General features: G+C 46.8%; 3 protein-coding genes across 7 annotated transcripts; all 3 read left to right on the top strand.

Moving 5' to 3' along the window:
• The first annotated feature begins 6,029 nt into the window (after positions 1-6,029).
• Positions 6,030-10,553, top strand: LOC100281719 (uncharacterized). Of its 2 annotated transcripts, none has more exons than XM_035961445.1 (5): positions 6,030-6,405; positions 6,503-6,577; positions 7,439-7,576; positions 8,136-9,272; positions 9,870-10,553. In XM_035961445.1, exons 4-5 carry the CDS (start codon positions 8,169-8,171, stop codon positions 10,293-10,295), a joined length of 1,530 nt encoding a protein of 509 aa, XP_035817338.1. In that variant the 5' UTR covers positions 6,030-6,405; positions 6,503-6,577; positions 7,439-7,576; positions 8,136-8,168; the 3' UTR covers positions 10,296-10,553. The 2 variants fall into 2 exon arrangements, with proteins under 2 accessions (XP_035817338.1, NP_001148111.1); NM_001154639.2 differs by having other exon boundaries at positions 6,114-6,405; positions 7,453-7,576; positions 9,870-10,425.
• Positions 10,554-17,407: 6,854 nt separating this feature from the next.
• On the top strand, positions 17,408-21,751 carry LOC541665 (ubiquitin conjugating enzyme). 4 transcript variants are annotated; one of them, XM_008657190.4, is made up of 5 exons: positions 17,408-17,719; positions 19,038-19,116; positions 19,300-19,427; positions 20,206-20,310; positions 21,331-21,751. In XM_008657190.4, the coding sequence occupies exons 2-5, from the start codon at positions 19,047-19,049 to the stop codon at positions 21,472-21,474; spliced, it is 447 nt and encodes a 148-aa protein (XP_008655412.1). In that variant the 5' UTR covers positions 17,408-17,719; positions 19,038-19,046; the 3' UTR covers positions 21,475-21,751. The 4 variants fall into 4 exon arrangements, with proteins under 4 accessions (XP_008655412.1, NP_001104888.1, XP_008655411.1 ...); NM_001111418.1 differs by having other exon boundaries at positions 17,611-17,641; XM_008657189.4 differs by having other exon boundaries at positions 17,629-17,943.
• A 1,916-nt stretch (positions 21,752-23,667) lies between these two features.
• LOC103635797 (probable WRKY transcription factor 38) lies at positions 23,668-25,258 on the top strand. The gene is made up of 3 exons (XM_008658176.4): positions 23,668-24,269; positions 24,357-24,467; positions 24,602-25,258. The coding sequence occupies exons 1-3, from the start codon at positions 23,947-23,949 to the stop codon at positions 25,119-25,121; spliced, it is 954 nt and encodes a 317-aa protein (XP_008656398.1). The 5' UTR covers positions 23,668-23,946; the 3' UTR covers positions 25,122-25,258.
• Positions 25,259-26,484: the final 1,226 nt, after the last annotated feature.

Below are 26,484 nucleotides of genomic sequence, written 5' to 3'. Positions count from 1 at the left end.
CTGCCTCCGGCTCCAGCTCATCGCAGAGCGACCAAAGGTTCTATAACTGAGCAAGAGAGGCCTTGAGTGGCAAGGTCGACCGAGCCAAGGGACTCCTACGCCTCCGGGATACGGATACCTCACTCGTCACCTTCCGCGCAGGGCAACTCACACTCGGTTAAGCGGTTCAGCTAGCCGACGGGCGAGTCCTAGCGCTCGAAATGAGGAAGAAACACGGTATTACACTCAAACACCCAGATGTTCAGGCCTCGACAGCCACAATGAACATACACCCACACTCAGGGTGCCGTTACAAACGGAACTCCGGTTCCACTCCCGCGGGTATGAACAACCTCCACACCAGAGGGCCTGCGGGATAACAAACTCCGAGTGGCTCGCCGACGACCACTGCACCAGCAGTGACAACAATCTCCGCCTCGGGCGGCTAAACAACAGCAACAATGACCTCAGGGTAAACGCTGTTGTAAGAAGGCCCTCGCCCACGTCCCCGCTCGATGGGCGAGGACAAGCTATCAAAGCCAAAGAGCCGGAGGTCTGTCCGCGGGTGGCACCGACGGTCTCGTCGACGGAGAAACCTCCTCTGGCGACCACCACATCAGCACCGACGACAGCGGCCACCTGCGCGCCGGCGCTACGCCAACGAATGGCGGCCGCCCCAGCCTGCACCGGCAGATCCCCACTCAAGTCCTTGTGGACGGGCAGGCACTGACCTCCGCGTGGAGGCGTCGTGCCGGAGTGAGGACAAGACAATCCAAGAACACGAACGCCGCTAACGCCGCCTAGCGGCGTTCGTGTTCTTGGATTGTCTTGTCCTCGCTCCGGCACGACGCCTCCACGCGGAGGTCAGTGCCTGCCCGTCCACGAGGACTTGAGTGGGGATCTGCCGGTGCAGGCTGGGGCGGCCGCGTGCGACGTCTTGGACGATCCCCCGGTGCGCACGGCGCAACGACCGCCCGTGCGGTGGGCGGTCGGCCACGCCCGGATCAAGCGGCAAGAGGCAGCGTCGGAGGCAGCGTCGGAGGCCGCGACAGAGCCAGCTGAGCCAGCGAGCCAGGCACGCTGGAGCTGACGACGCTTGCGGCCGACCGGCCCCGCGTTGTCGAAGTTCGCCCCCTCCGCAAGGCCGGTGAGCGCCCTCTCCCCTGAATGCTGAAGGAAGAGGCGGCCCGCCGGCCCATGCGGGAGGTAGAACCCTGGCTCAGCTCGCCCCCCGCCACAGCAAGGATGATGAAGATCCTTGAAGCTGAGGGCGGGGCAGAGGCCGCAGCTCGGCTTGCTTCTCCCCATCATCGAACTGGTGGTCATCATCCTGGATGACCATTGGTGAGGGAATGCAGCCGGGCTGCATGATGAAAATCCTTGAAGTTGAGCGACGACTGAAGGGTGCCAACCCCCGCGAGGTCGCGCTCCTCCAACGGCAGCAAGACGAAGGCAACGCGTGTGCTCCCCATCCGGGGGCTTGGAAGGTGGAAGGGCGCGATGCATGAGGGGAGTGCGAAGGCATGGCTACCGCCCGGGGGATCGATCCCTTTTTAAAGGTGGCTCTCCCCACTCGCATCCTCAAGCGTCACGGGCAAAGTCTTCACCAACGTGCTCCGGGGTCCTCCCCCTACGACACGGGGGCTGGGTCCCGCACGTCATGCAAGCTGACCCGAAACGGAATAAGCCAAACCACTGCGCGCGAAGCAGGTAACCGCCCCACGGTTATAAGCGTTCCCCCATTCTCGCTGAAACCAGCAGGCGAAAGGGCGGACCGCCATGCAGGAGTCATGCAACCGCACCACGGTTGTGCACCCTTTCGGCTTCATCGCATCCGGTGGGTCAGCGTGAAGGCCTTGGTCCACACGTCATGTAACCGGCGTGCCAGTTACTACGTGCAAGAAACCACACCGCCACTTGCGCTAATACCGCGTCTTCTCGACTACGGAACCAGTACCGCGACTCGAGGCAACCCTGCGCACGGCCCAACAGTGCCAATCGAGCACAACGATCACGGGCCAGTCAGCCGTGGGAGAAGGCGCGACGGTTGATATGGCCAAAAGTGGACCGGTAGTAATGGTGGCAGCAGACGAGCGGAAGCAGCGGTCAAATCGCCTGCAGGCTCGCGTCCCCTCCTGGAGCGGCAGGGGAGCCCTCTCCCACGGCGTGAAGACGACGCACCCGTGTTCCGTTCCTCGAACGACTCGAGCACGCGCGACGGCCGACTAGCGAACCGCCCGTCCCGTCGCATTAACTCCTCGGCAGGGCAAGCGACACCTTTGGCAGGTGAAGCGGGCGTCGTTTCACCTCCGCCATGATGACCGCGTCAAAAAAGGTGTGCCACACCGTTTAAATTCATATCCTTTTCCTCTTCCCCTTTCTCTCTCTTGCTACAGGGACCGGGAAAGGGGATATTTCGAAAGGGATCCTTCTCCACGAAGGAAGCGGGCCCCGAGCCCTCCTACTGATCAGAGGTTCGAAGGCTGGCCCCTCGGAAGGGTTCGACAGCCGCCCTAGAGCACTCGGGCTTCAAGCTCATTACTGATCAGGGGTTCGAAGGCTGGCCCCTCGGAAGGGTTCGACAGTCGCCCCAGAGCACTCAGGCTCCGCGCCCACTACTGATCAGGGGTTCGAAGGCTGGCCCCTCGGAAGGGTTCGATAGCCGCCCCAGAGCACGCGGAGCGAGGGATGACTCTAGGTACGTCCGTTACATGGCCGAGGCTTGGGCTACGCTCCCGAGGTACACTAGGACATTTCCGAGACCAGCAGGAGCGATTTTGTAACGGAATCCCATCAGAGGGAGGCATAGAGCCCTCGGACCCTATCGAATGGGTCCGGGTCCGGCAAATCACCTGCAGGTACTTTTGGAGCGTGCCTCTGGGCCACTAGCCGACCCTTATCGAATGGGGCATGGGCGTCCACTCGGATCACCCGTTAGCAACTCACTGGAGACACCATGTTCGACGCCTTCCGAGGGCAACATGGTGCTTTCCCCCCTTCCTCCTTGCGGAAAGGCGACGAAGGGGCGTATAATAAAAGTCGAGACGGTCCTTGATCGTCCTCTCGCTCCGTGCAGAGGCTCGGGGGCTGCTCTCGCAACCCGGCTACGGCCAAACCGTTGATAGCGTCAACAAACCAGCCTAAAAACTCGGAACCTGACCATGCACCCGGACTACAATCAGGTCGCATGAGGGAACAACCAGGCCGGCCAAGGCATCACGAAAGGCATTAAGACCTCAGAGAAGTCAAACCACTCCTCCGAGGCCTTGGGGGCTACACCCGGCGGGTGCGCTCGCGCGCACCCATCGGAACAAAGTGTAACCAAGAAAGGCCGGTCCCCTCGCAAAAAATGCGGCAAAGCCTCCAAGCGAGTGCCAACACTCCCTTTGAGGCTCGGGGGCTACTGTCGAGTACCGTAATTAGGGGTACCCCCAACACTCCTAAACACGACTGGTAACCACCATCAGTACAAGCTGCAGAGACTGATGGGCACGATTCAGGTCAAGGCTTCGTCTACTCAAGGGGCGCAATATCGCCTCGCCCGAGCCCAGCCTCGAGCGGGAACTGTAGCCCCAGACGAAGTTACGTCTCGCCCAAGGGCCTCCTCAGGCAGTGGGCGCACCCTCGGCACGCCTGAGGCCCCACTCGAGCAGGCTTCGTCGAGAAGCAACCTTGGCCAAATCGCCTCTCCAACTGACCGTATCGCAGGCGCATTCAATGCAAGGATCGCCTGACACCTTATCCTGACACGCGTGCCTCAGTCGGCAAGGTCGAAGTGACCGTAGTCACTTCGCCCTTTCACTGACCGACCTGACAGGAAAACAGCGCTGCTCGCTCCGCTCCGACTGCTGTGCCACCCACCAGGATGAGGCTGACAACAGCCAAGTTCAGCCTCAGGCGCAACAGGAAGCTCTGCCTCGCCCGACCCCAAGGCTCGACCTCAACCTCGGCCTCGGAAGGTGGTCTCCGCCTCGCCCGACCCCAGGGCTCGGCCTCAACCTCGGCCTCGGAAGGTGGTCTCCGCCTCGCCCGACCTCAGGGCTCGGCCTCGGGAGAAGTCTCCGCCTCGCCCGACCTTGGGCTCGGACCGACCGCGCCATGGGGGATACATCATTACCCTACCCCTAGCTAGCTCAGGCTACGGGGAACAAGACCGGTGTCCCATCTGGCTCGCCCCGATAACAAGTAATGATGGCTCCCCGCGTGCGTCCATGACGACGGCGGTTCTCAGCCCCCTACAGAAGCAGGGAAACGTCAGCAAGATCCCAGCAGCACCAACAGCTGTACTTCTACAGGGCTCAAGCACTTCTCCGATGACCACGTTATCGCCTACGCAGGGCTCAAGCACTTCTCCGACAGCCACGTTGGCATGTACACAGGGCTCCGGCACCTCTCTGCCGGACACGTTAGCGCCTAGCTACACCCCCCATTGTACACCTGGACCCTCTCCTTGCATCTATAAAAGGAAGGTCTAGGGCCTCCATGCGGGAGGGTCGCGCGGGAGAACGGGCTGACGAACAGGCTCACTCTCTCTCTCTCTCTCGCGAACGCTTGTAACCCCTACTGCAAGCTCACCCCCCCTGGCGCGGGGTAACACGAGCCGCGTTTCCCCCCCTTGTGTTCCATCTCGCGCCAACCCATCTGGGCTGAGACGCGCAGCGACAAATTTACTCGTCGGTCCAGGGACCCCCCGGGGTCGAAACGCCGACAATATTCTTCTTCTTCTTCACCTTGGTGCTAATCAATCCACTATGCATAAAGAGGACATATAGTATTATGCACCTTGCGTACCAAACATCTATAAATGACCCATATGGTGGTAACCAAGATGTACCCAAGATCATCATGGCTCCATCTTAATCTCCTCACTCTATCCTTCATCTTTTCCTCTCTTTTGGGTACTTACAATACTCAGGTGTCATACCATAATGATATTACCCTAAGATACTTGCAAGGCAAAGTGATTCTGACTGTATCTCTAATGTTGATGAGATAAATGAAATGAGTGGATATGTATTTACTCATGGAGGAGCGGTTGTTTGATGAAGGTCGTGGGAATAGACCATATTGATGAGGTCAACCATAGAAGCATAACTCATGACATTAGATACAACTATTGTTGAGGTTGAATGGCTCAGAGAGCTCTTGATGGATTATCAATAATGGAAAAAAATAATTCCAACTATCCTTATAAACTGCGATAATCAAACATTTATCAAGAAAGTCGCAAGTTCAAAGGATAATCTGAAGTCCTTAAGACATGTGAAAGGTCGATTAAAGTTTGTCAGAAAATTGTGAAACTCCAAAGTGATAGCTATTGATTATGTGAATACATCTAAAAATTTCGTAGGTCCATTCATGAAAGGTCTATCAAGGAATGTGATAGAAGATAGATAATGTATCGAAGGAGATAGTTTTGGGACCCCATAAGTTGCACATGGTGGCAACCAAAACCTTTGTGATGCAAGATCCCATGAATTAGGATTTGAGAAAATAAACTATAAGTGTAACTAGGAGAAAATACATTATGCTATCCACTCCGGTGAATATGTAGTACCATCGAGTACGTAAGGCAAGATTACCTTTTGTTTTAATGTGTTTGAAGGTTTAACAACGAGATACCTTATAGGGTATTTTTGGAACACAACTATATGAGTTAACCTGTAGGTTGCGAGAATTCTTTAAGAAGATCATTTTCGAAATGAAAAGGTAGGGATTCTAGCCCCCTCAATTCTTTCAATTACACTCGCTCTCAAACAAGTTCTATAGTGTAAAATTTAAAGTACACTGTCACCCATAGCCACCCTGCCGCTCTACGCTGTCAAGCGGCAAACCATCCACTGATTACTCTGGAGGCGCATCAGTGCACCCTCTGACGGTCATTTACTTAACCTATCAACCTAGCTAGCAGATCGACAGATCACAGATCGTCCACGCTGATGTGGGGATCAGGATGCATCATCAGTGCACCCTGGTCGGCTCCTCATATCCAGGCCACCGAGCCACCGTCCTCCCAGCCAAAGTGCCAAACTGTCCTTGACATGTGGGACCGTCGCCTCGTAGGAGGACACGGGAGGGTCGCGGCCTCGCGGGCCTTTGCGGCTAAACAAAACAAAAGCTTCACATGATCACATCACAGCGCAGCGGCGCAGAGCTTCACGCTCTCCCACGCAGCCCTCCTCCAGACCTCCACCACTACCGCTACCAGCGGCAGCAGCGTCGCCCCCCTCCGCCTCTCCGCTTCCTTCTAGCCCTCTCATCGGCATCTCTAGCGCGGCGCATCTGTAGCGGAGGAGGAAGAGCGGAGCGTCGTCTCGCCCCGCCCGCGGCATTGGCTGCGGGAACTGGGAAAGGAGGAATTGAATAGGTACAAGCTTCGGGAACCTGCCTGATCCGGATCCGAATCCGCGCTGCCGACCGGCGGAGGTAGTTGCCGCAGCACTTTTTTTTCGCTAATGTTTCGCTGGGATTCCGGATATTTTTCTTATATACCTTACTTAGTTTTTGTTTTTCCTTTTCATAGTTTGGGGGCAACATAGCTTGCTCGAGAGATGGAGGACCTGTTGGGTTCGGAGATCGGGAAGAACGACTACGATTGGTGAGTATCAGCTTACCTGCCTGCCCTGCTTGTTCCCTGTCTTTTTTTTTGAGGAATTCTTTCCCTGTTAGCTGTTCTAGTTTTTTTTAATGGGTGCGTGTTTATGATCCCTTCACTGTGTCTTCTGAAGAGGGGATTAATGCAGTACAAGAGCTGTATTCTCCCTGGAGTGACTTGAACTGCCCTGCTTTGGGGATGTATTTGTATGGATCACTGCTTTGAATGAGTTGAAGCCTGTCCATGAGGGGGATTATATTGAACTGCTTTGGTGTTCGAAGAATCGCTGCTTGAATGATTGAGGAGGCTTGATCTTGGAGGCCACCGTATCAGCCAAGGCCCAAGATCATGTCGGGTTTTTAGGTGGTGATTGACTGATTGTTGTGGTGGATGTGAGGTGATCTTTTTCGCTATAGATGACTTTGTAGGCAGTGGTGGTTGTTGGGAGGAAATGTGTCGCTGTGCAAAGAAAATACTGAAGCAAACGATAAGGAAGTGAGCTGATTGTCCTGTGTGGGCTCTCTCTTCCCTTTGAAAACCAACTTGGAGACTGGTAATTGGCACGCAACAAATGTGTATACAGTTATTACTTGCATGGACGAAGTATGGGGTATGGCTGAAAAGAGTGAAATATATTTAGGAGAACCCTATTGTTGGGGAGGTAGGTCTGAGGCATTTGATAAAGGTCAATTTGATGCATGAGCATGCTGCAAAAGAAGGGCCAGTTGTCACTGGTCAAATATACCATTTGCAGTGTTTTTTTCTCACAGTATTTCATGATAATTGGTTTCTTGCTTACTAATTGGTTGCTTGTTTTCTGTAGTTATACATATCACCCGTTTTCCCTACTCTAACTTAATTTAGTTCGTGTTGTACAGGCTTCTAACTCCTCCTGGGACCCCACGTGTTCCTGCACTGGAGTTTGCTGAGGAAACACCATCCTCAAATATATTACTGAAGCGCACTGCAACTAGATCGTCCTCAACTACTAGAGCATCTAGGGTATGTTACATTTTGGTGCTTAAAAGTTAAATGTGTTAATATTTGAAGGTTTTCCTTTGCAAACTGATCAAATGTTACTTTTCTGAGCAATATTTTTTTTGAAATCATGCTTTTTATATATGAGATAGAGCCGTAGAGGTCACACATGTGAATCATTTTGACCTATTAATGAGAATAGCCTTGACAACAGTGAATTTATGAGATATAATTCTCAGCCGCACACTGTGGCCTGCGATGTTTTGCAATCTTACTCGCCAACTCATTTCTTTTGGAATGAAGTGGTTTATTTTTACTCGGTAAATGGGGCTTCACCTTAGTATTTGATCATATACAAACTGTTGGAGCAAAATATGTCGTGAGAAGAATGCACTATAAGGCTGTACAGAAATAGAAATAGTGTATTTATTTAGCAAACTTAATGCTGGACTTTACTATTTAACCTGGAAAGATTGTAATAGAAATCAATACCGCTCTTTATCTACTAACAATACAAACAATAGTTGTATAACTTTATGACCTACCTAAACTCTACCAATTATAATAATGGTTTCATTTGCAGCTTCCAGTATCTCAAACAGAGAATGGGCATTCGATGGTTCCCACTAGACCAACAAGAAGTAACAGCCGACCATCTATCCAATCGGCTCTCATGAATGGCAACAACAGGACATCAGTTCCGAACACAAGCATTTCTTCAGTGACTTCAAGACCTACAACCCCTAGTAGGCGAAGCAGCACAGTTGTCGCACCAAAACAATCAGTTCCAGCTGCACGTACAGTGCCTGCAAGATCCTCTACACCTGTTAAAACTCGTCTATCTACACCAGCAAAAACCCGCCCATCTACTCCTACAAGTACTCGCCCAACAGCACCAAACTCTTCAACTGATTCGTCTGCTGCCAAGACCACATCCACACATAATGTGAGGCCATCGACTCCAAATTCCCGACCCCGTATTGTTCCCAATTCATCTTCAGGTGCAGCTCATACAATAAGCCGCCCGAGCGCCTCCTCGAGTACAACAAGCAGATCAGGGTCTTCCTCAGGTAATGTTCCTGGGATAAGCCGTGCCACCTCGTTGTCCTCAAGTTCGATTCCTTCCATGAGCCATTCCAGCTCACGATCATCTACACCTACACGCCAACCTGCAATTCGTTCATCGGCTCCAGCTATTGGTCGTTCTCCTTCTGTTGGACGGAGTTCTAGCATCAACAGCTTTACATCTGTGTCCCAGTCTGCAGCCAGTAGTGGTCGGAACTCAGCACCTTCATCAGCTCCATCATCTCGTCCAAGTTCTCCGAATCCACGACCCCGAGCTCCAGTGCGACCACTTAATATCCCTGATTTCCCAAATGAAGCTCCACCAAATCTAAGGACAAAATTACCTGAAAGACCACTATCTGCTGGCAGATCACGGCCTGGAATGGCTTTAGGCATAAGATCAACCCCAAATACTGAACCTTCAGCCGCCTCAGCTCCTATGAAGAAGGTCTCTGTGTCTGCTGTTAGTCGAAGTAAATTTTCTGATGCATCATCAAAGACCTCTACTCCCACAAATGGGCACCAAAATCGACAGGCTGAAAGGTCCACTGTTGACAGCCAAGCTAATAGACCCTCAAGACCTGTCACAGGCACAGATAATGGATTTGGGAGGTCGATATCAAAGAGGTCACTTGACATGGCTATCAGGCACATGGTATGTTCCTTGTGTTCATATCAGCTACCATCCTGCATTTTAGTTTCAGTGTTGCGTTCTTTATCGATTGAATTACTTAGTTTGTTACCTTCTGAAACTGTTTACCTACTTTGGACCTATCAAGATTCAAATCTTTTGCATTTAGTCAAATTATCATGCCCATGGCTTAGGAAACATTTTGCAAGTCCATGCATCTCAATTTTCCAAGTGGACAAATAAGCACTGAAGTGACAAGTGAGTTATTCCCAAAGACAGATTGACTGTGTTATTGTGTGTCACCAATGCCATCTCTTATTATATAAAACCAAAATAAGAATACACACACACATATATATAAATGAGTAGCGAAATGTTCTTTGGTGGTATTATACTAAAATATTCAAATGCACGTTGGACGGAAAATCACATTTGCATCCATATGTGGTGGCTTTATCTCAAGTGACGTGTCTCTAAAAGTTTGTTAAGTTAGTCCTTTTTAGAGATGATCGTTTTTTGTTGAAAATTGTAACACTGCATAAGGCAGTGGTAGGTTATTCTAAAACACTGAATCAGAAATGAGAGTGTTGGAAGAAGCTAAGCTATCACTACTTTTGACAGGACATTCGGCAGAACTTGGGTGGCATTCGAGGCGCATCCCTGTTTCCCCAGAGCACCCGCTCGGCTGCTGCCAAGGTCCGTCCAGCTCGGACATCAGACCCAGGGCATGGCATCTCAAAAGGCGACCAGCACCGCACTGACAATGGAAACAGCTTGAACGGGCACCTCTATGTCTCTGGGGACTCGAACGGAGCTCTCTCACGCAATGGTGGCAGCTCAACCGGTTCGCCAGACAGGGAGAGCATCAGGACCAAGGAGACCCTGATCGAGCTGGACATCTATGGTAGCTCGCGCTATGAAGCAATGCTGCTGAGCGAGGACTTGCGGAACACAAGCTGGCTGCATGGATTCGACGACAAGCCCGACCAAAGCCCGCTGTTTGACCACCGGTTCGAGCCGCTGCCGGAGCCCTTCAGCCCGTTATGACAGCCGCTGCTTGTAAAGTACAGTATGATCACCACTAGCTAGCTCTTCGTTCTGTGCTCCTTTTGTGCTGCAAAATGTGTATGATTTGGTCTGTTTTATGTCTTATAAATTATACGTGATTGGTTGGTTCTGCACTCCCTCCGATCCCATTTCAGAAACCGAAGATCTATTGATTTGTCCCTGGGCATTAGCTTTCCACGAATTGATGTACAGAAAGAAAGAAAGTTTGGTGCGGGTTTAATCCGACTGCGGTTTATACGGTATTTTGTCTCTGTGGATTGTAGCTGCAGCAGTCCGAATAACTGCATAGCAGCCGAATTTGTTCGTTGCGGCTTTAATACGACTGCGGTTTATACAGTATTTTGTCTCTATGGATTGTAGCTGCAGCAGTCCGAATAACTGCAGAGCAGCCGAATTTGTTCGATGTGGCTTTAATACGACTGCGGTTTATAAAGTATTTTGTCTCTATGGATTGTAGCTGCAGCAGTCCGAATAACTGCAGAGCAGCCGAATTTGTTCGCTGTGGCTTTAATACATCTGCGGTTTATACAATATTTTGTCTCTATAGATTGTTGCTGCAGCAGTCCGAATAACTGCAGAGCAGCCGAATTTGTTCGTCGTGGCTTTAATATGACTACGAATTCTACAATATTTTGTCTCAATGGATTGTAACTGCAACAGTCTAAACTGCGAATCGGTTCACTCTACATGTTTTATGACTAATCATAATCAGGTAGACTAAGCATGATTAATCAGACTAATTGTTGACCTGAACTTGACAAGACTAACTGAAGCGATTAGCCTAAGGCACTGTTCCAAACTTTTCGGCTGACTGAGTCTCAATCTCAACACTCATGCTCTCTAGTACTACTTAGGCTGAGTCCAGTGCACAGCCTCCCTCTCGCCCCTGCCACGTTAGCTCTCGCCTCCACTCTCGCCTCTGCTGCTCCAGTGCACAGGCTGCAGTAGGCTACAGCCTCAGGCTATAGCCACATCAGCTTTTCTATTTCAGAATTAAGTAATTCACACAGATTTATTTCAACGCTCAGAAAACACACAACATAATATTTTTTATTGAATTAAAAATTACAAATTGCGTAATAATTAAAATAAAATTACATGACGATTTAAAAATACATAATAATTAATAGAAAATTACATAAACCTAATGATTATTATGTCCCCATACATGTTCAACCAAATCATTTAGTAGTTGTGTATATATCGATGTGTCTGTCATCTCGTTGTCCATTTGAATCCTAGCTGCACGCATGATCAAACCAAGAGTACGTTGAGAGTAAAAACGTCCAGGAACTGCTATAATGTTGAACCGAGATTTCAACACTCCAAAAGCGCACTCAACATCTTTGCGCCATGCTGCTTGAGCATTTGTGAATAACTGATGTTTCTCACTTTGTGGAAGCGGAATACCCTTGATGAACACCGGCCAGGAAGGGTAGATGCCGTCGGCAAGATAGTATCCCATATTGTATTCATGTCCATTAACCATGAAGTTCACTATGGGTGTTTGACCTTGAAGGACATCTTTGAATAATGGCGACTGATTCAGTACGTTAATGTCATTGTTGGACCCGGCCACCCCAAAAAAAGCATGCCAGATCCACCGATCATACGATGCAACAACTTCTAAGATGATGGTGGGATATTTGATATCCCCCCTTGTGAATTGACCGGCATGGGCGACCGGACAATTCCTCCATTGCCAATGCATACAATCGATACTTCCTAGCATGCCTGGAAAGCCACGCTATTCTGCTTTTGCTAGTAGACGCTGAATATCCGCGACATTTGGTCGACGACAGAACTCCTCCCCATAACAATGAATGATACCCTCACAAAACTTCTCTAGACACTCTAATGCAGTTGATCTAGCTAGCTTTAAGTGATTTTTTGCAATTTTTTTTCGAATTTTTTGGACTCCAAACGGTCAAAAACGGCTAGTTGCAACGGCTAGCACACGTGGACCAATCAGATCGTGACACGTGGACCAGTCAGATCGCGCCACGTCGCTCTCGCCCCGCTAGTGCCTCGCCTCGCTCTCGCCTCCCTCTCGCCCGCCTCTCGCCCGCCTCTCGCCCACGCGCGGGCGGTAGCAGCTCTCTCTCGCCCGCGCTACCGCCCGCGTTGCCACCAGCCTTACACAGATTTCTCTGAAGCTATCACAGCTGATGTTGCTACAGACCCTAGAGTAGTCGTGATAGACACTGAGGATAAGGAGAGAAAACATGTATGATCCAATGGCAGAGAGGTCGCTAGAGATGACGACAATGGGAGAGGTAACACAGTGGCAGGTGGCGATGCGAGACGCCAGAGACACCGTGGCAAGAGAGGCGAATAGGAAATTAGGGATCAAGGCTTAGGGTTGCAAGAAAACAGTATTTTTTTAATTCCAAGATAATATTGTGATATTTGAACATATCATAATATTTTAGACTAAAATACGTTTGAGAGCACATCTAAAAACTCTATATTTTAAATCATAGTTTTACCGATATTGTGACTAAATATGTGTTGAATTGGATTGATGCGAAATATATCATGGTTATGTCATGACGTTCAATAACTTATGGTATTATAAACTATGTTTTTAAAAAAACAAAGTTCTCTTAGAATGGGAAAGGATCATAGGGCTTGTGGCCTTGCTGGGGCAGCGGGCGAGAGCAACTAGAGGTATGTTCACTCCCTTTCCTCTGGCTTAGCGGTTCCGGACCGTGTTTGTTGTTTTTGGCTCGACTGTGCCATGCTTTCCATCATGCATTCATGCTGAGGGAGCGACTTAGGTATAGCATGGTGTCCTAAGTTGGGTTGGCATGTAGAAAAAAAAGACGAGCCTTGGATTGGGTTACGGGACTGTGGTTGCATGTTCACGTATGCTTGTGGCACTTTACTGTCTTAGTTTACACCTTGTGGGTCTGTATTTACTAGGACCGGGACCGAATGCAATGCTCGTGATTCATCGACTCGTGGTTAGCTCGACTTGGATCGGCTCGTTTGATTTTTTTTTCACTAGCTAAGCTGAGCTAGCATTCTAGCTGATTTGTTAACGAGCCACCTCGTGAGCTAAACGAGCTATCACATTTCAGCAAAACAAAACTATATACATATAATTTATGTAACAATTGATTAACATGTTATATATGTGTGTGGTGTCTATGACTATAAGTTAAACTAGTGATGGATGAACTATGTCTATATGTCAAATTGGTCTATGCGAACATAAGTGTGGATTAAACTATTGAACATGTGCGTGGATAATGAATTGATGAGCGATGAGTTGTGTTAATTTGATGTTACATTGATGTGGTATGTGAAACTATGAGTATAATTACTATTTTCTATTGTTAAAAAATTAACTAGAAGTTGATTATGATATACATATTATTTTTTCTGTTCTGGTCACAACTTAAACGAGCCAGTTCGAACTTGTAAAAGAGCCAAGGCAACTCTATGGCTCGTTAGGTTAACAAGATAAGCTCAAACGAGCCGAGCCGAGCCGAGTTGACTCGATATGCAACCATATTTTTTACTATCACATTAGCTAGTGTTCGTACTATCGATTCTCAACGCTTATCTACCATAAAGCTCTAGTGCATAGTTTTTATCGGCGGTCTACAACCACCTCATCCACACATCATTTTATAGACTTTTAGCTGACATAAAACATGGCATTTTGTTAAAATAAATAAACAAATATATATAATTAAGAAAATTAGATTTATATAATTTATTAACCATAAAAAATACATAACTTATGAAACATAAATAAAATTTTATAATTCATAAAATGTAAAAAAATCACATAATTCTTAATGTAAAAATTATATGGTCCGAATTCTAAAATTGTTTATAAAGTTTTTTGCTCAACTTTAAGACTAATCAAATATGTCAAGTTACTAAAGTTGATACATACCGACCAATTTAGATCGATATCAATCGAACCTTTTAATATATCGATCAGTATCGATTGAAGGTACTAAGCAGTAAGCACTGACCAGTCAGCCGAGCCCATTCATGGTTGGAGTCTTGGAGACCCAGACCCAGCCCAAGTAGCGATGAAAACGGACGGAAACGGACGGAAAAACCCTTCTCCCGTTTCCGCTCCCGTAATTCTTCGTCGGAAATGGGAGCGGGAGCGGAACAACCACGGGCGGAAACGGGTCCGGGTTATACGGGTTTACGGAAACGAACCAAAACGACCGAAAATTAACCGAAAACGAACGGAAATTGCCTCAACGGAAAAATTAACCGGAAAAAAGTCCACATGACCACATGATTACATGACAAGTTAACCACATAGCAATTGAACAACAGGAAAATAAGTCCACCGACATAGCCATTGAACAACAAGAAAATAAGTCCACAATAGTACATGAGCACATAGCACAAATCCAAATCCAACAAGTAAACTTACATAAATTCAGTCCAGACACAATAATAGTTAACAAAATAATAGTCTCAGTCACACACGGACACACACATATGGACACAATATAAGTTCTTCAATGTCTTCATGAGTCCATGACATCAAACACACATTTGCAAGATTTCTTCACAGCTCGCCATCTTCATTCATGAATTGGGAATCACTATCTCGGACATCAAACACACATAGTGCAATGCATCCCTTAGCATCATGTAAGTTGAATTCCACCTTGTGGAAACATCTAGTTGAATTCCCTTTGATGTATCCAATCCACACTCAGTAGCACGCTTCATAAGTTCCTCCCATTGCAAGGGAGAGCCCTTCACAGTTAGTACCAAATCTTTTATCTTTTCCAGTGCTTTTGAAATAACAGCAAGCCCATCTCTAGCAACCAAGTTGAGTATGTGGCATGCACATCTAATATGAAAGAATATTCCATCACAAATCAAACAAGAAGAAGCATTCACTCTAAGATCTTGAATAATGTCTTTGACTGCCACTAAATTATTTGATGCATTATCCAAGGTCAATGAAAACAATTTCTTCTCAGCAAACCATTTTACCATCACTTCAGTAAAGCACTGTGCCAACTTAATACCAGTATGCCTTCCTTCTACATGAAAAAACCCCACAATTCTCTTCTGAATATGCCAAGAATCATCTATCCAGTGCAATGTCACACACATGTATGATTTGTTCTGGCATGATGTCCAAATATCCATTGTTGCACTAAAGCGACATGTTACATTTTTCAATTGGGCATACAATTTTTCTTTTTCTTCAAAGTATATGTCAAGTATATCTTTCCTAGCAGTCACTCTAGACTTGAAGGCAAAATTAGGCCTCAACGACTTGATGAAATCAACAAAATAATCATGCTCAACAATGTTGAATGGGTACTCATGCATGATTACTGCTAAATAGAATTTTCTAAGACTAGCATCCGGATCATACCTAAAAGGCTGAATAGTGGTGACATCTTTTCCATTATCCTTTTCTGCCTTTAGTTCTAGCTGTCCTTTGACAATACTATGATGTGACCTCAGATGGTTGCGGAATGCATTTGTTCCATGATTAGACTCAGCTCTATATCTCTGCTTACATTTTGGAAAGTTACAGTAGGCCCAAAGCTGCTCAAACTTCTTGCCATTCACCTCCACTTCCACAGTTTCTTTGGTAAAATACTTCCATACAATAGATGTGCGCCTCTTTTGTCTCTTTCCTGTTCCAGTCATATCCTCTGGTATGTCCTCCTCATCATCATCAAGGCCCGCTATATCAACAGAAGCTACAGCTCTAGTACCAGTATTACTTGTGTCTGCGACAACCAATTTATTTGCATCTTTATTTTCAGCTGCTTGTGCTGAAGATGACGACTGAACAATTGGTGCACCCATAGAGCTTCCACTTGTTTTTCTCTTGTTTCCTTTCAAAGAATTGACAATACACTATTAGACATGTTCAAGTTCATACTCTGAAATCAACAATACACTGCAACTCTGCAATAAAAAAACACATACCTGCTGAAACAGAGCTGCTGCTGCTGCCTCTCACAGAAGGAGGTAGTGGTGGTCGCTGCGGCTGTGGAGGCAGTGGCAATATGCTTTCCAAACCTAGGTTGTTGTTCCCAGTCTCTGACTCCGCAGGCATTGAGTCTGAATGGCGTGCTCCTCCTCCTCCGGGTCCTGTTCCAGAGTGAGACATATCGAGTCTCAACTACTGCAAACAATCAAATGCCAATACGCCACTCTATGAACAATTGAACAATTAACCAAACAATCAGTTAACCAAATGCGCTGGATGCCTGAATTGGATTTGGAGCTTGGCGAGAGAGACATACACGTACGTACTGCGGCTGCGGTACTGGCCGTGTCTTCGGCACTCGGCTCGGCAGACGGCAGATGGAGCCTGGAGGCTGGAGAACGACGCCTGGACGGCTGGACCGACGACTTCGACGGCCGTGTCTTCGACGCCTGGACGGCTGGACCGACGGGACGGCTTCGACGGCTGGAGAACGACGCCTGGACGCCTGGACAGCAGTGTTGGCGATAGCAGGACGGCCTCGACGGCGGTCGGCGAACAGCAGGACAACCTGGACGGCGGTCGGCGAACAGCAGGATGGCCTGGACGGCGGTCGGCGGACGGCCGGACGGGTGAGTGTCGCGACGTCTCGTGTTGTCGGCGGACGGACGGATGGCTGGAAGAAAAAAAATACTTAGGGTTTCACTTTAGCAATTAGCAATTAGCATGGTCGCATGGACTTTAGCAATTTGCATCGTCTGACCGAGTGCAGCCGTGCAGGAGTAGCGTGGTCGCGTCGCGTGGAGCCCAAGCCTGTAGGCTGTATCCTGTTGGGCTGTTGGGATGTTGGGTTGGGCTTGGTAGATTTAGGCCTTTACTTGTGACTCCGCTTCGGGTTAAATCCGGAATAAATATGGAAATATCCCGACCGAATACGGGATCCCGACAATCCGAACGGAAAATAGCATTTCCCGTTTCCGTCCCGCTCCCGTCGACGGCCAACCCGTAACCCGTCCCGAACCCGTACTTTTCCGGAAATCCGAAAACGGGCGGGTTAAATGTGGAAAATGGGGCGGGTCGGGACGGGATTTTTTCCGTCCGTTTTCATCCCTAAGCCCAAGTCAACTGCGGGAAGTCGAGCAATGCAAACCAGACACTCGGACCCGGCCGGCAACGTAGGACGAACGTTCCACTCCTCTTGCCGCAGAGAAAATGGATAAAAGCCGACTCGGACCCGCTTTGAAAGTTGAAACCCGTCTCGCACCACAAGCGAGCGAGGGACCCGGGGCGGAAGAAGAGAGAGAAGACGTCTCTCTCCTCTCGGCGTCCCCGTTCCCCAACCTCTCGTCTGCTGCCTGCCTGCCTGCCTGCCTGCAAAAAGGTGAGAAGAAAGAAGCCGTGTCCGCGTGATTTTCTGGGTGAATTTTTCCCGGCCTCCGCTCCGGCCAGATCGGCGCGGGTGAACCCCAGCCCCTACCGATCCGGATCCGTCCCCATCGCCTCGTGTGTTTTCCGTCGAGTATTTTAGCGTGTGTGTCCCCCCCTCTTCGCTTCGGTTGGTGCGTGCGGCTGTCTCGGGTAGATCTGGTGGTTTAGTTCGCCTTGAAGGCGCGCGGCGGCGGTGTCGCGGCTTGTAGCTTGCGATTTCACGGTGGAGCTTGTCGGCTGTTGGGGTCGGATTTGGTGCGTGGCTGCTTCGGCGCTAGGCGATCCTTGTGCTGTTTCCGTGGGATATTTGTCGTTGAATAGATAGGTGAAGTTGCTGTAAACATTGCTTACCGTGTAGGGGACTGTAAAGAATCGTTCACGCTCGTGCAGACTGTGACGAATTCGCTCGATGGTTCGGGCTGATCTCTGAGATGACCCCGAGCTGACGTACCCATTTCACAACGGCACCGGTTGTGAAGCGACTCATCATGGGCAGGCTTAGCTTGTTCTGTTGTTAGCTGTTGGTGCTTAGGTCGTGCATATTTCTGAAACATGATCGGTTAAGAGTATTTGGCTATCTGCATGGGTGTTGGGGCACTTCATCATCTGTCTGCATACGGGGTGGAGATTTACGTAAAACCAACTGTGACCTGTGAGGCATTATGTCTTTTTTTTAACAGAAAATTAGGTTATCTGCTACCTAAAGTTGCTAGATTTGCATGCTAGATCATCATATCACTTAGCTAAAGTATCAAATGTAATGTTAAATCATCACGAGTTTGTGATTGAATATGATATTTGGTTGAGATCTAAGTGCATTAAGAGTGATAATTGAGCCGAACCTGACTTAATCATTGGATGGTGCCTAATGTTGATTGGCCTTCATGTTGGACTTGGCTGCCAAGTGATATTATGCCAAAATGATCAAGCATGCAAATCTTAGCAAGCATGAGAGCACGAAACCCATTGTTCAAGCTTAGGCACTAGCTGCACAACCATCCAAGTATATTGAACTAATGTGAAAACTGAAAAGTTGTCTGTCTAGAGTAGTTGATTGACATCATAAACTGAAAACTGCAGTTTGAATCAGCCATATATGTTAAAATGTATGATACCAGGACTGTCATGTAACACCTTGTTTCATCTGATTTAATTAATGGGCTTGACATTTGCTTCTTGTTTCTTGTGAGGCCAGTTTGCTGAGTTCTCTGCACACAACAAACTTTCAAATCTGTTGTTCCTCGTTTACACCCTTTCTTCCAAATATACAAATAGATATGGCTGACTACAGTCTTTTTTACTATGTGTTTCATTGTCTAACCCATCTTTGAATGTATATGAAAATACAGGAGTTTGTCATGGCGTCTAAGCGCATCCTCAAGGAGCTGAAGGACCTGCAGAAGGACCCCCCCACATCATGCAGTGCAGGTACGACGATGAGTTATTACTGGAACTGTGGATGTCCAATGCCTCCAGACTTGCATACCCCACTGGTCGTAGTTCATGTCATCTTGACTGTAATATATAGTCTTCACATGCTCATATTTTTGTCCTCCTCCCATTGCCTTTCTTTCACTCATGAACTGCAAATTTCATCTGTACAATGTTCAGGTCCTGCTGGTGAGGACATGTTTCATTGGCAAGCAACAATTATGGGACCACCTGACAGTCCCTATGCTGGTGGTGTTTTTTTAGTGAACATTCATTTCCCGCCAGATTACCCCTTCAAACCTCCAAAGGTTAGAGCTTAAGAGGGGTTTATTTTGTTTACAAATTCTATCTTTTATTATTCATTTCAGTTATTGTGTATTATGCACCATTCCAAGCTTTATAGTCTTGCATAGCCCGAATGTGTCTACCTTTGATAAGTATATGTTTCTTTTGGGTAAAAATTTATATGAACAAACTTCTCTTGCTAGTACCATCATGCTGGGGGAGATATATCATTCAGCATTATCTATTCTGCTATGTGATAGCTACACCTTTCTGTTAGTACTTTTATCTATGGTCAACTAAGGAATGATTGTAGTTTTTTGTTAGCTGGCATGAAAAACATCTTTAGGGCTAGTTTGGCAACTCCATTTTCCTAAGGGATTCCCATTTTCCCAAAGGAAAATGAAGTAATTTCCCTTGGGAAAATGGAAATCCCTTAGGAAAATGTTGTTGTCAAACTAGCCCTTAGTTTTTTTCCTGGTAATACACCAATTTCTGGATGAAGTATCTCTGTTATACCCTTTCAGAGTTGTAGTTTGGAAATGTGTTAGTGATTTGTTACTCTTGAGGTTGTCGTCTTAAGCTCCACCCAGCTTATCTCAAATCAAAACTTCTCATGTCGTATTCAAGAAAATACGGTACTATTGAATATCGTGTACTATATGTGTGCCTGACATACCATCTACATGGCATATTAACTATCTGCTTTGTCATATTCCATCAGTGGCTGAAGGTTGCTTTACTTAGATGATCTTGTTTGAACCTTACCACTTTATTTAATTTTTGTTGTCCTGTTTAATTTAGGTTTCTTTCAAGACAAAGGTCTTCCATCCTAATATCAACAGCAATGGAAGTATATGCCTTGACATTCTCAAAGAGCAGTGGAGCCCTGCTTTGACAATTTCTAAGGTCATCCTGAACACTGGTTTTTTTCTACATGTGATCTCTTTTCATATTTGTTTATGTTTATAAGATGAGTAATGATGGCACAAGATTTTTATACTGATGGTTATCAGTTATCACTTACTTTCCATTGATCAGCTTAGCATAAATTTGTTTTCTTAATCCAAACTTGTTATCTACACCTTGATAATTGGAACGTTCACTTTCTAATCCTTGATGTTTCTGTGATGTCTTCTGTCCATCTTATTCTTTGGGGTTTCTATTTATGTATCAACTGTTGATGTACTGCCTCTGTAGCTAATTTAATTGAAAAAAACAGATGTTGTATAGCCTTTTTATTTTGATAAATATTCTGACATTTCTTATATATGATATACTTCACCACATCTCTGTGGAAGTGTGGATTGTAGGGGTCGTTCTCAATTCAATGTATGCTTCTATGAATTAATAATTTCAGAATATACTGTTTGCTACTCCCTCTGTTCTGAAATATAAGGGATATGAGTTCGTCCTATGTCAAAATATATCCTGAGTTTATAGAAAATAACGATATTTAGATATCAAATGACCATTGTTAGATGCATTATGGCACATTTTCTTAATTTACCTCATTGATGTGGTAGATGATATACTCTTCTATATAAACTTAGTCAAACTCCACTCTCTTATATTTCTAGTTGGAGGGAGCATTTATTACTCTTAACATATTACATTGTTCGTGAATCCTTTTATTACATGATTTATGTTGGTCAAATTTTAACTGGAGACTACTGTACTTTTATCAGCCATATGTAGTATACTAGTATGCCATGTTTAATAGGATCATAGCAACTTCAGACCCTGGAGGGCTCCTTGTATTTGTTCCATTTAGGAGCTTTCTGTTTTGCATTGGCAATACGATGAAACACAACAAAACTAATCTTTTTGGGAGCCGTTCCAGCTGAAATCAATTGCAATTTTCTTTCAGTCGCACAATTATGTTATGTTGGAAATGACATGTGTGTGTTGCTTTGTTGGATGTTCCAGGTCCTGCTCTCCATCTGCTCCCTGCTGACCGACCCCAACCCGGACGACCCTCTTGTCCCGGAGATTGCCCACATGTACAAGACGGACCGGCCGAAGTACGAGTCGACGGCCCGCAGCTGGACGCAGAAGTACGCGATGGGCTGACGAACGCTTTCCTGCTCGTCCACCCGACTGGCGTCTCAAGAAAGTCGTTCCTGGGCGCCATTGTTCCCTTGGATTTGTTGTTGGTCGTCGTGTGTATCCCTGATCCATCTAGGATCATCGTATTGTATTGTAGTGTATGTATATCGTCGGCCTACCATCGTTGCCATTCACCATAGTGAGGTGGTTGGACATGCTTCGCCTATATGCACCTGTGCTTGCCGTCCTTCGGGTCGGTGCTCTTTGGTTAATGTTCATCGAAGACGTTGATTTCGTTGCCCCTGGCTCTTTCATGCCCATGTGAATCATTTTGCCATACGTGTTCTTATAGGTTTCGGGCTTGTGTAATTGTAGAGCACTAGAGCGCTTGCGAGTAATCTGGGTTTATTATGGCCGCCGGTTGCCATCGCTCTGTGGGCTGTGGCGGCTGGACAACTACTCCGTTGTCTGGCTCTGCTGCTAGTTTGACAACGTTTTATCTGACCTGGAGGAAACATAAAAGGCTGAAAAACTAGGGGGTGCATATGCCATAAAATTATTCACTCTTCCGATTTTGAACGGAAACGGAAAGAAGGATGGTAATGGATCACGATCTGAATGTTTCTTTATAGTTTATTTAAGCCTTTAATTAATTTTAGTTAACAATGGATAGAAGTAGAGCCGAATCTTGATGTTATCTGATCCTTAACTTTTTATAGCGTAAAATTTAGAGCCCATTACCCTGTTTGATTCACATGCTAATCAAATTTTATAGCGTAAAATTTAGAGCCCATTACCCTGTTTGATTCACATGCTAATCAAATTTTACGAAGTAACTAGGAAACTAAAACTGGTAGAGATACATTCAAATCTATATCTATATGTATCCTAATCTATTAAAAACCCAATATGGGCACCTAGTGATACCACGGTTTCAGCCTCTGTGCTACCACACCATGCAAAAATAGTGCAAAACGAGCACTCGAATCCACACCCAATATGGGCACCGGTGATACCACAGCTTCACCCTCCGTGCTATCACACCGTGCAAAAAATAGTGCAAAGCGAGCACTCAAACCCACACCCACTTGCTCCAAACATTTAAGGTAACCATCAGACCACACATACCTTAGTGTTTATAAATAAACAATAATTAAATTTGAATAAATATCTCAATACCTATTTATATATACTGCTCTATTAATAACATAATATGAGCACTTGGTGCTACCATAGCTTCACCCTCCACGCTGACACTCTGGGCTCGGCCCACGCGCCCCGTTTAGTTCTTCCGTCTCTCGCCCCACGCTCTCTGACTGGTTCTCCCGCCCCTCTCTCAGGTACTATCATGTGGATCCCAGCGCCCACACAACCAGCTACTGCGCCTGCTCAGCACTCGACTCACCGACGCAACTACCACACCACGCAAAAAAAATGCAAGCACTCAAACCCACATCCCTAGGTCTGGAAATTTGGTTCTAACCACTAGACCACACGTACCATAGTGTTTAGAAATAAACAATAATTGTATTTAAATAAATATCTTAATACCTATTTATGTGATATATAAAAATCGTAGCAAAACATGGACAACTGGCTAGGAACTAATAAGGATAGGTTCATATGATACGGGTTCATGTTGGGAACCTGCATGTTTTAGTCTCTCTTGTTCTATATTCTCACGCGTAAGGTCAGTTCAAATCGATCAAACCTAACGCATGTGCACACCAGCTGGAGCCATCGTTCACACCTGCGAGATGGACTGCATATATAATAGTAGTAGTATATTAGTGTTCCGATCGGCTCGCTAGCTCCACGCAAGACCGATTTTTTTTTTTGAAGTCTGAGAGCTAATTTTTAAGTCACCCTACATCTATGAACGAAGGTTCTAGCCAGTCGATCACGGATCGCCATCAGTTGACAATGATGCAAGTGGCAGTTTGTTTGGATGCCTGATCAGCCCCCCTCCGCGCTGCACAGGCCTGCCTAATCATGTCAAACGTTGCTGTTAAGGTCTAATAAGACTGAGTTCTTCAGTATGAATGAATAAGGGAGTGTGAAAAATATTATTATTGTTCTAATATTGTAGATATGATGTATAATTGTATAGAATATAGAGTTTAAGAAAATAGACGGTGGGATTGACGTCAATGATGAGCTCAGGCGACAAACAGCAGCAGCAGTAGTGCAGTGCAGCACAGCACATGAATAGCGAATGTGACACGTGCTCAAATATGTAAGATTCCAGTGCAGTCCAGCAGTCTGCCTCCGCTTGGGCAATGGCAAGCAAGCTCTAGCTCCAAGCTAAAGCTCAGTGGTGGACTGGACTCTGGTGTGCCTCTCTATATAAATCTAGCTCCCGGAGCTCTTTTCCCCAGCACACCACGCCCGAACCGAAACCGGCACAAAGACAAAAAGTGATCGACCGGCGGCCGGCCAGGCTAGGCAAGGGCATCCTCAATAAGCACGGCCAGAAAGTCAGGGGTAGGGAGAAGGATGACGATGGCGATGGCAAGTATGCCGCCGGCTTGTGCGGCAACCGAGCTGGTGGCCAAGGGGAGGGAGTCGGCTGCCGTTCTCAAGGCCATGCTCGGCCAGCTTCCTGCGGCGGCGACGCCCCATGATGGTCTCCGGGATCTGGCCGAGCAGGTCCTCCGCTGCTGCGACCGAGCTCTGGCGGCCTTGCTCAGAGGCGCGGCAACGGAGGAGGCTGCCTGCAGCAGTTCGGCCAGGAAGCGCCGCAAGCAGCCAGCAGAGCGGCAGGGCGGCCTGGCTCCTCCTCCTCCTTCTCCTGCTGCGACGGGATCCAAGAGGATGAGGTAATTACTACTATGCAGCATAGCTCCTTTTGAGCTAGTTACCAGCTTAAGTATACAACGTATAATCATCTACTACTGAATCTGCAGGATGAGCCGTGGAGAGCGGGGGACACGAGCGGAGAAGAAAGAAACAATGGAGGACGGCTTCATCTGGAGGAAGTACGGCCAGAAGGACATCCACGGCAGCAACTACCCCAGGTCTGTCTGTCTGAACTCTGAACCAACATCCGAATCAACCAAGACGGCTCGCATTATATTCATGGATCGTCGTTCGTCGATCAGTCTACTCTCTACTGCTGGATCACAATTCACAAACGTGACCAACCATCCAGGCTCTACTTCCGCTGCACCTACAAGGACGACCGCGGCTGCGAGGCCCGGAGGCAGGTGCAGCGGTCGGACACCGACCCCTGCGCGGCCTACCTCATCACCTACTTCGGCGAGCACACCTGCTGCTGCCGCGACGACGCCGTCGAGGCGCCAGCGCCATTCGTCATCGACTTCGGCTTGAGCGCCGCTGCCTGTGACGACGGCCTGCAGCTGCCGCAATACGGTTCGCCTTGGCCGTCTTGCGACGACGACGGCCCGGGCCCGGTGGAATTGCAAACGCCGCCGCCGCGCACATCAGCTGATCTGTGCAGTTCACCGCCGGAGGAGGAGTTGCGGGCTGGCGCGTGCGACGTGGCTGAGTTCGTCGCCGAGCAGTCAACGACGGTGACAGCAGAGCTCATGGGTAGGATGACCTCGCCGGAGTGGGACGGGTGCTTGGACTGGGAGTTGGGCGAAGGCGACAGCTCACTCGACGTTGACGGTTTCGACAGATACTACTTCGATTACAGTGATCTGCTTTAGAGCCTGTACAATCTATTAATCTAATTAAATAAGGAGTTTTTTTGAGCGGTCTCTAGAAGAGACAGATTCTTCGTCAAGAGTTCGAGAGTTCGTCTCTACTCAATTTCTATATATATATATATTATATTTTGACTGTATTTATTGTTTAGACGTTCACTTTGGATTATACACGCCCTTAGTTAACTTTAAGGATGCGTTTGATTGCAATGATAGGACGGGCTTGGTACGACCCCTTAAATAAGGTTGTTTGGTTCAGTGTCAAGGGTTGGAACAAAACTATCCTAGTGTTATCCACAGTTATCTCTCAAAATTGGAGACACCAGAGAGGACGCCAGAGATTTCCTTGTCCTGGCTGTCCAGCAACTAGGGATGATAATGAATCATGACCCTAATACTTCCTTCACAAACCAACAAGGCTCTTAATTTTGTTAGTTCAAAATTGTATTGTTTTATGATCCGGCTCTAACTTGACCCGATCCTTAAATTTGCTATGTTAAATTAAATGGCCCGTTACCACCCCTATCCGCAACCAAACGCACCCTAAGTGTACAATGTGTGTTAGTACGGAGTAATTATGTTTGTAGGTGAGTTTTTTTCGGTCCTCAACTCATCATGATTCTTAAAAATATTGAAGAAGCAAACTTATTAGGCAGCTTATTATGTGCACATGGAGGTACGTATACACATATGCGATCCTAGCCCTTTAACTTCAATCCATCCGGTGTCGCAACTTTTACAATTTAGGTTCTGTTTAGTACCACAATATTTTTTTCATCCCAAGACAATATTGTGGTATTTAAGCATATTATAGTATTTTAGATAAAAATATGTTTAGAAAAATATCTAAAAACTTTCTATTTTAAACCATGGTTTTACAAATACCATGATGTTTTTGGGTAAAAAAAACTTTGGTTTGCACGCAACTGTAATCTTCTATTCTCTTACACTACAACTGAATATTAACATGTGTTGAATTGGACTAGTGTAAAATATACCATAGTTATGTCATACTCCCTATGTGTCAGAAAGGAATTCGTTTGACTTTTTTGACACCAAGTTTGAACAGCTTGTTTTATTTAAAATATTTGTGAAAACATAGAAAAAAATCGGTTGATAGTTAAAGTAAATTGTATGATAAACTAAATTAAAATAAAAATAAATAATAATAATTTTTTTGAATAAGACGAGCCGGTGAAAGGGAAATAAGGTTTAATCTTTTCCTACAAATAATTTTGGTGGTTGAATGCCCAACACAAATAATTGGACTAACTAGTTTGCTCTAGATTATATATTCTACAGGTGCATAAAGGTTCAACACAAACCAATAAAAAGATCAAGTTAGGGTTCAAAAAGAAAGGAGCAA

This window comes from Zea mays, chromosome 8 (genome assembly GCF_902167145.1).
Source record: "Zea mays cultivar B73 chromosome 8, Zm-B73-REFERENCE-NAM-5.0, whole genome shotgun sequence".
NCBI classification, from domain to species: Eukaryota; Viridiplantae; Streptophyta; class Magnoliopsida; order Poales; family Poaceae; genus Zea; species Zea mays.
This window is presented reverse-complemented; position numbering and strand designations above follow the sequence as displayed.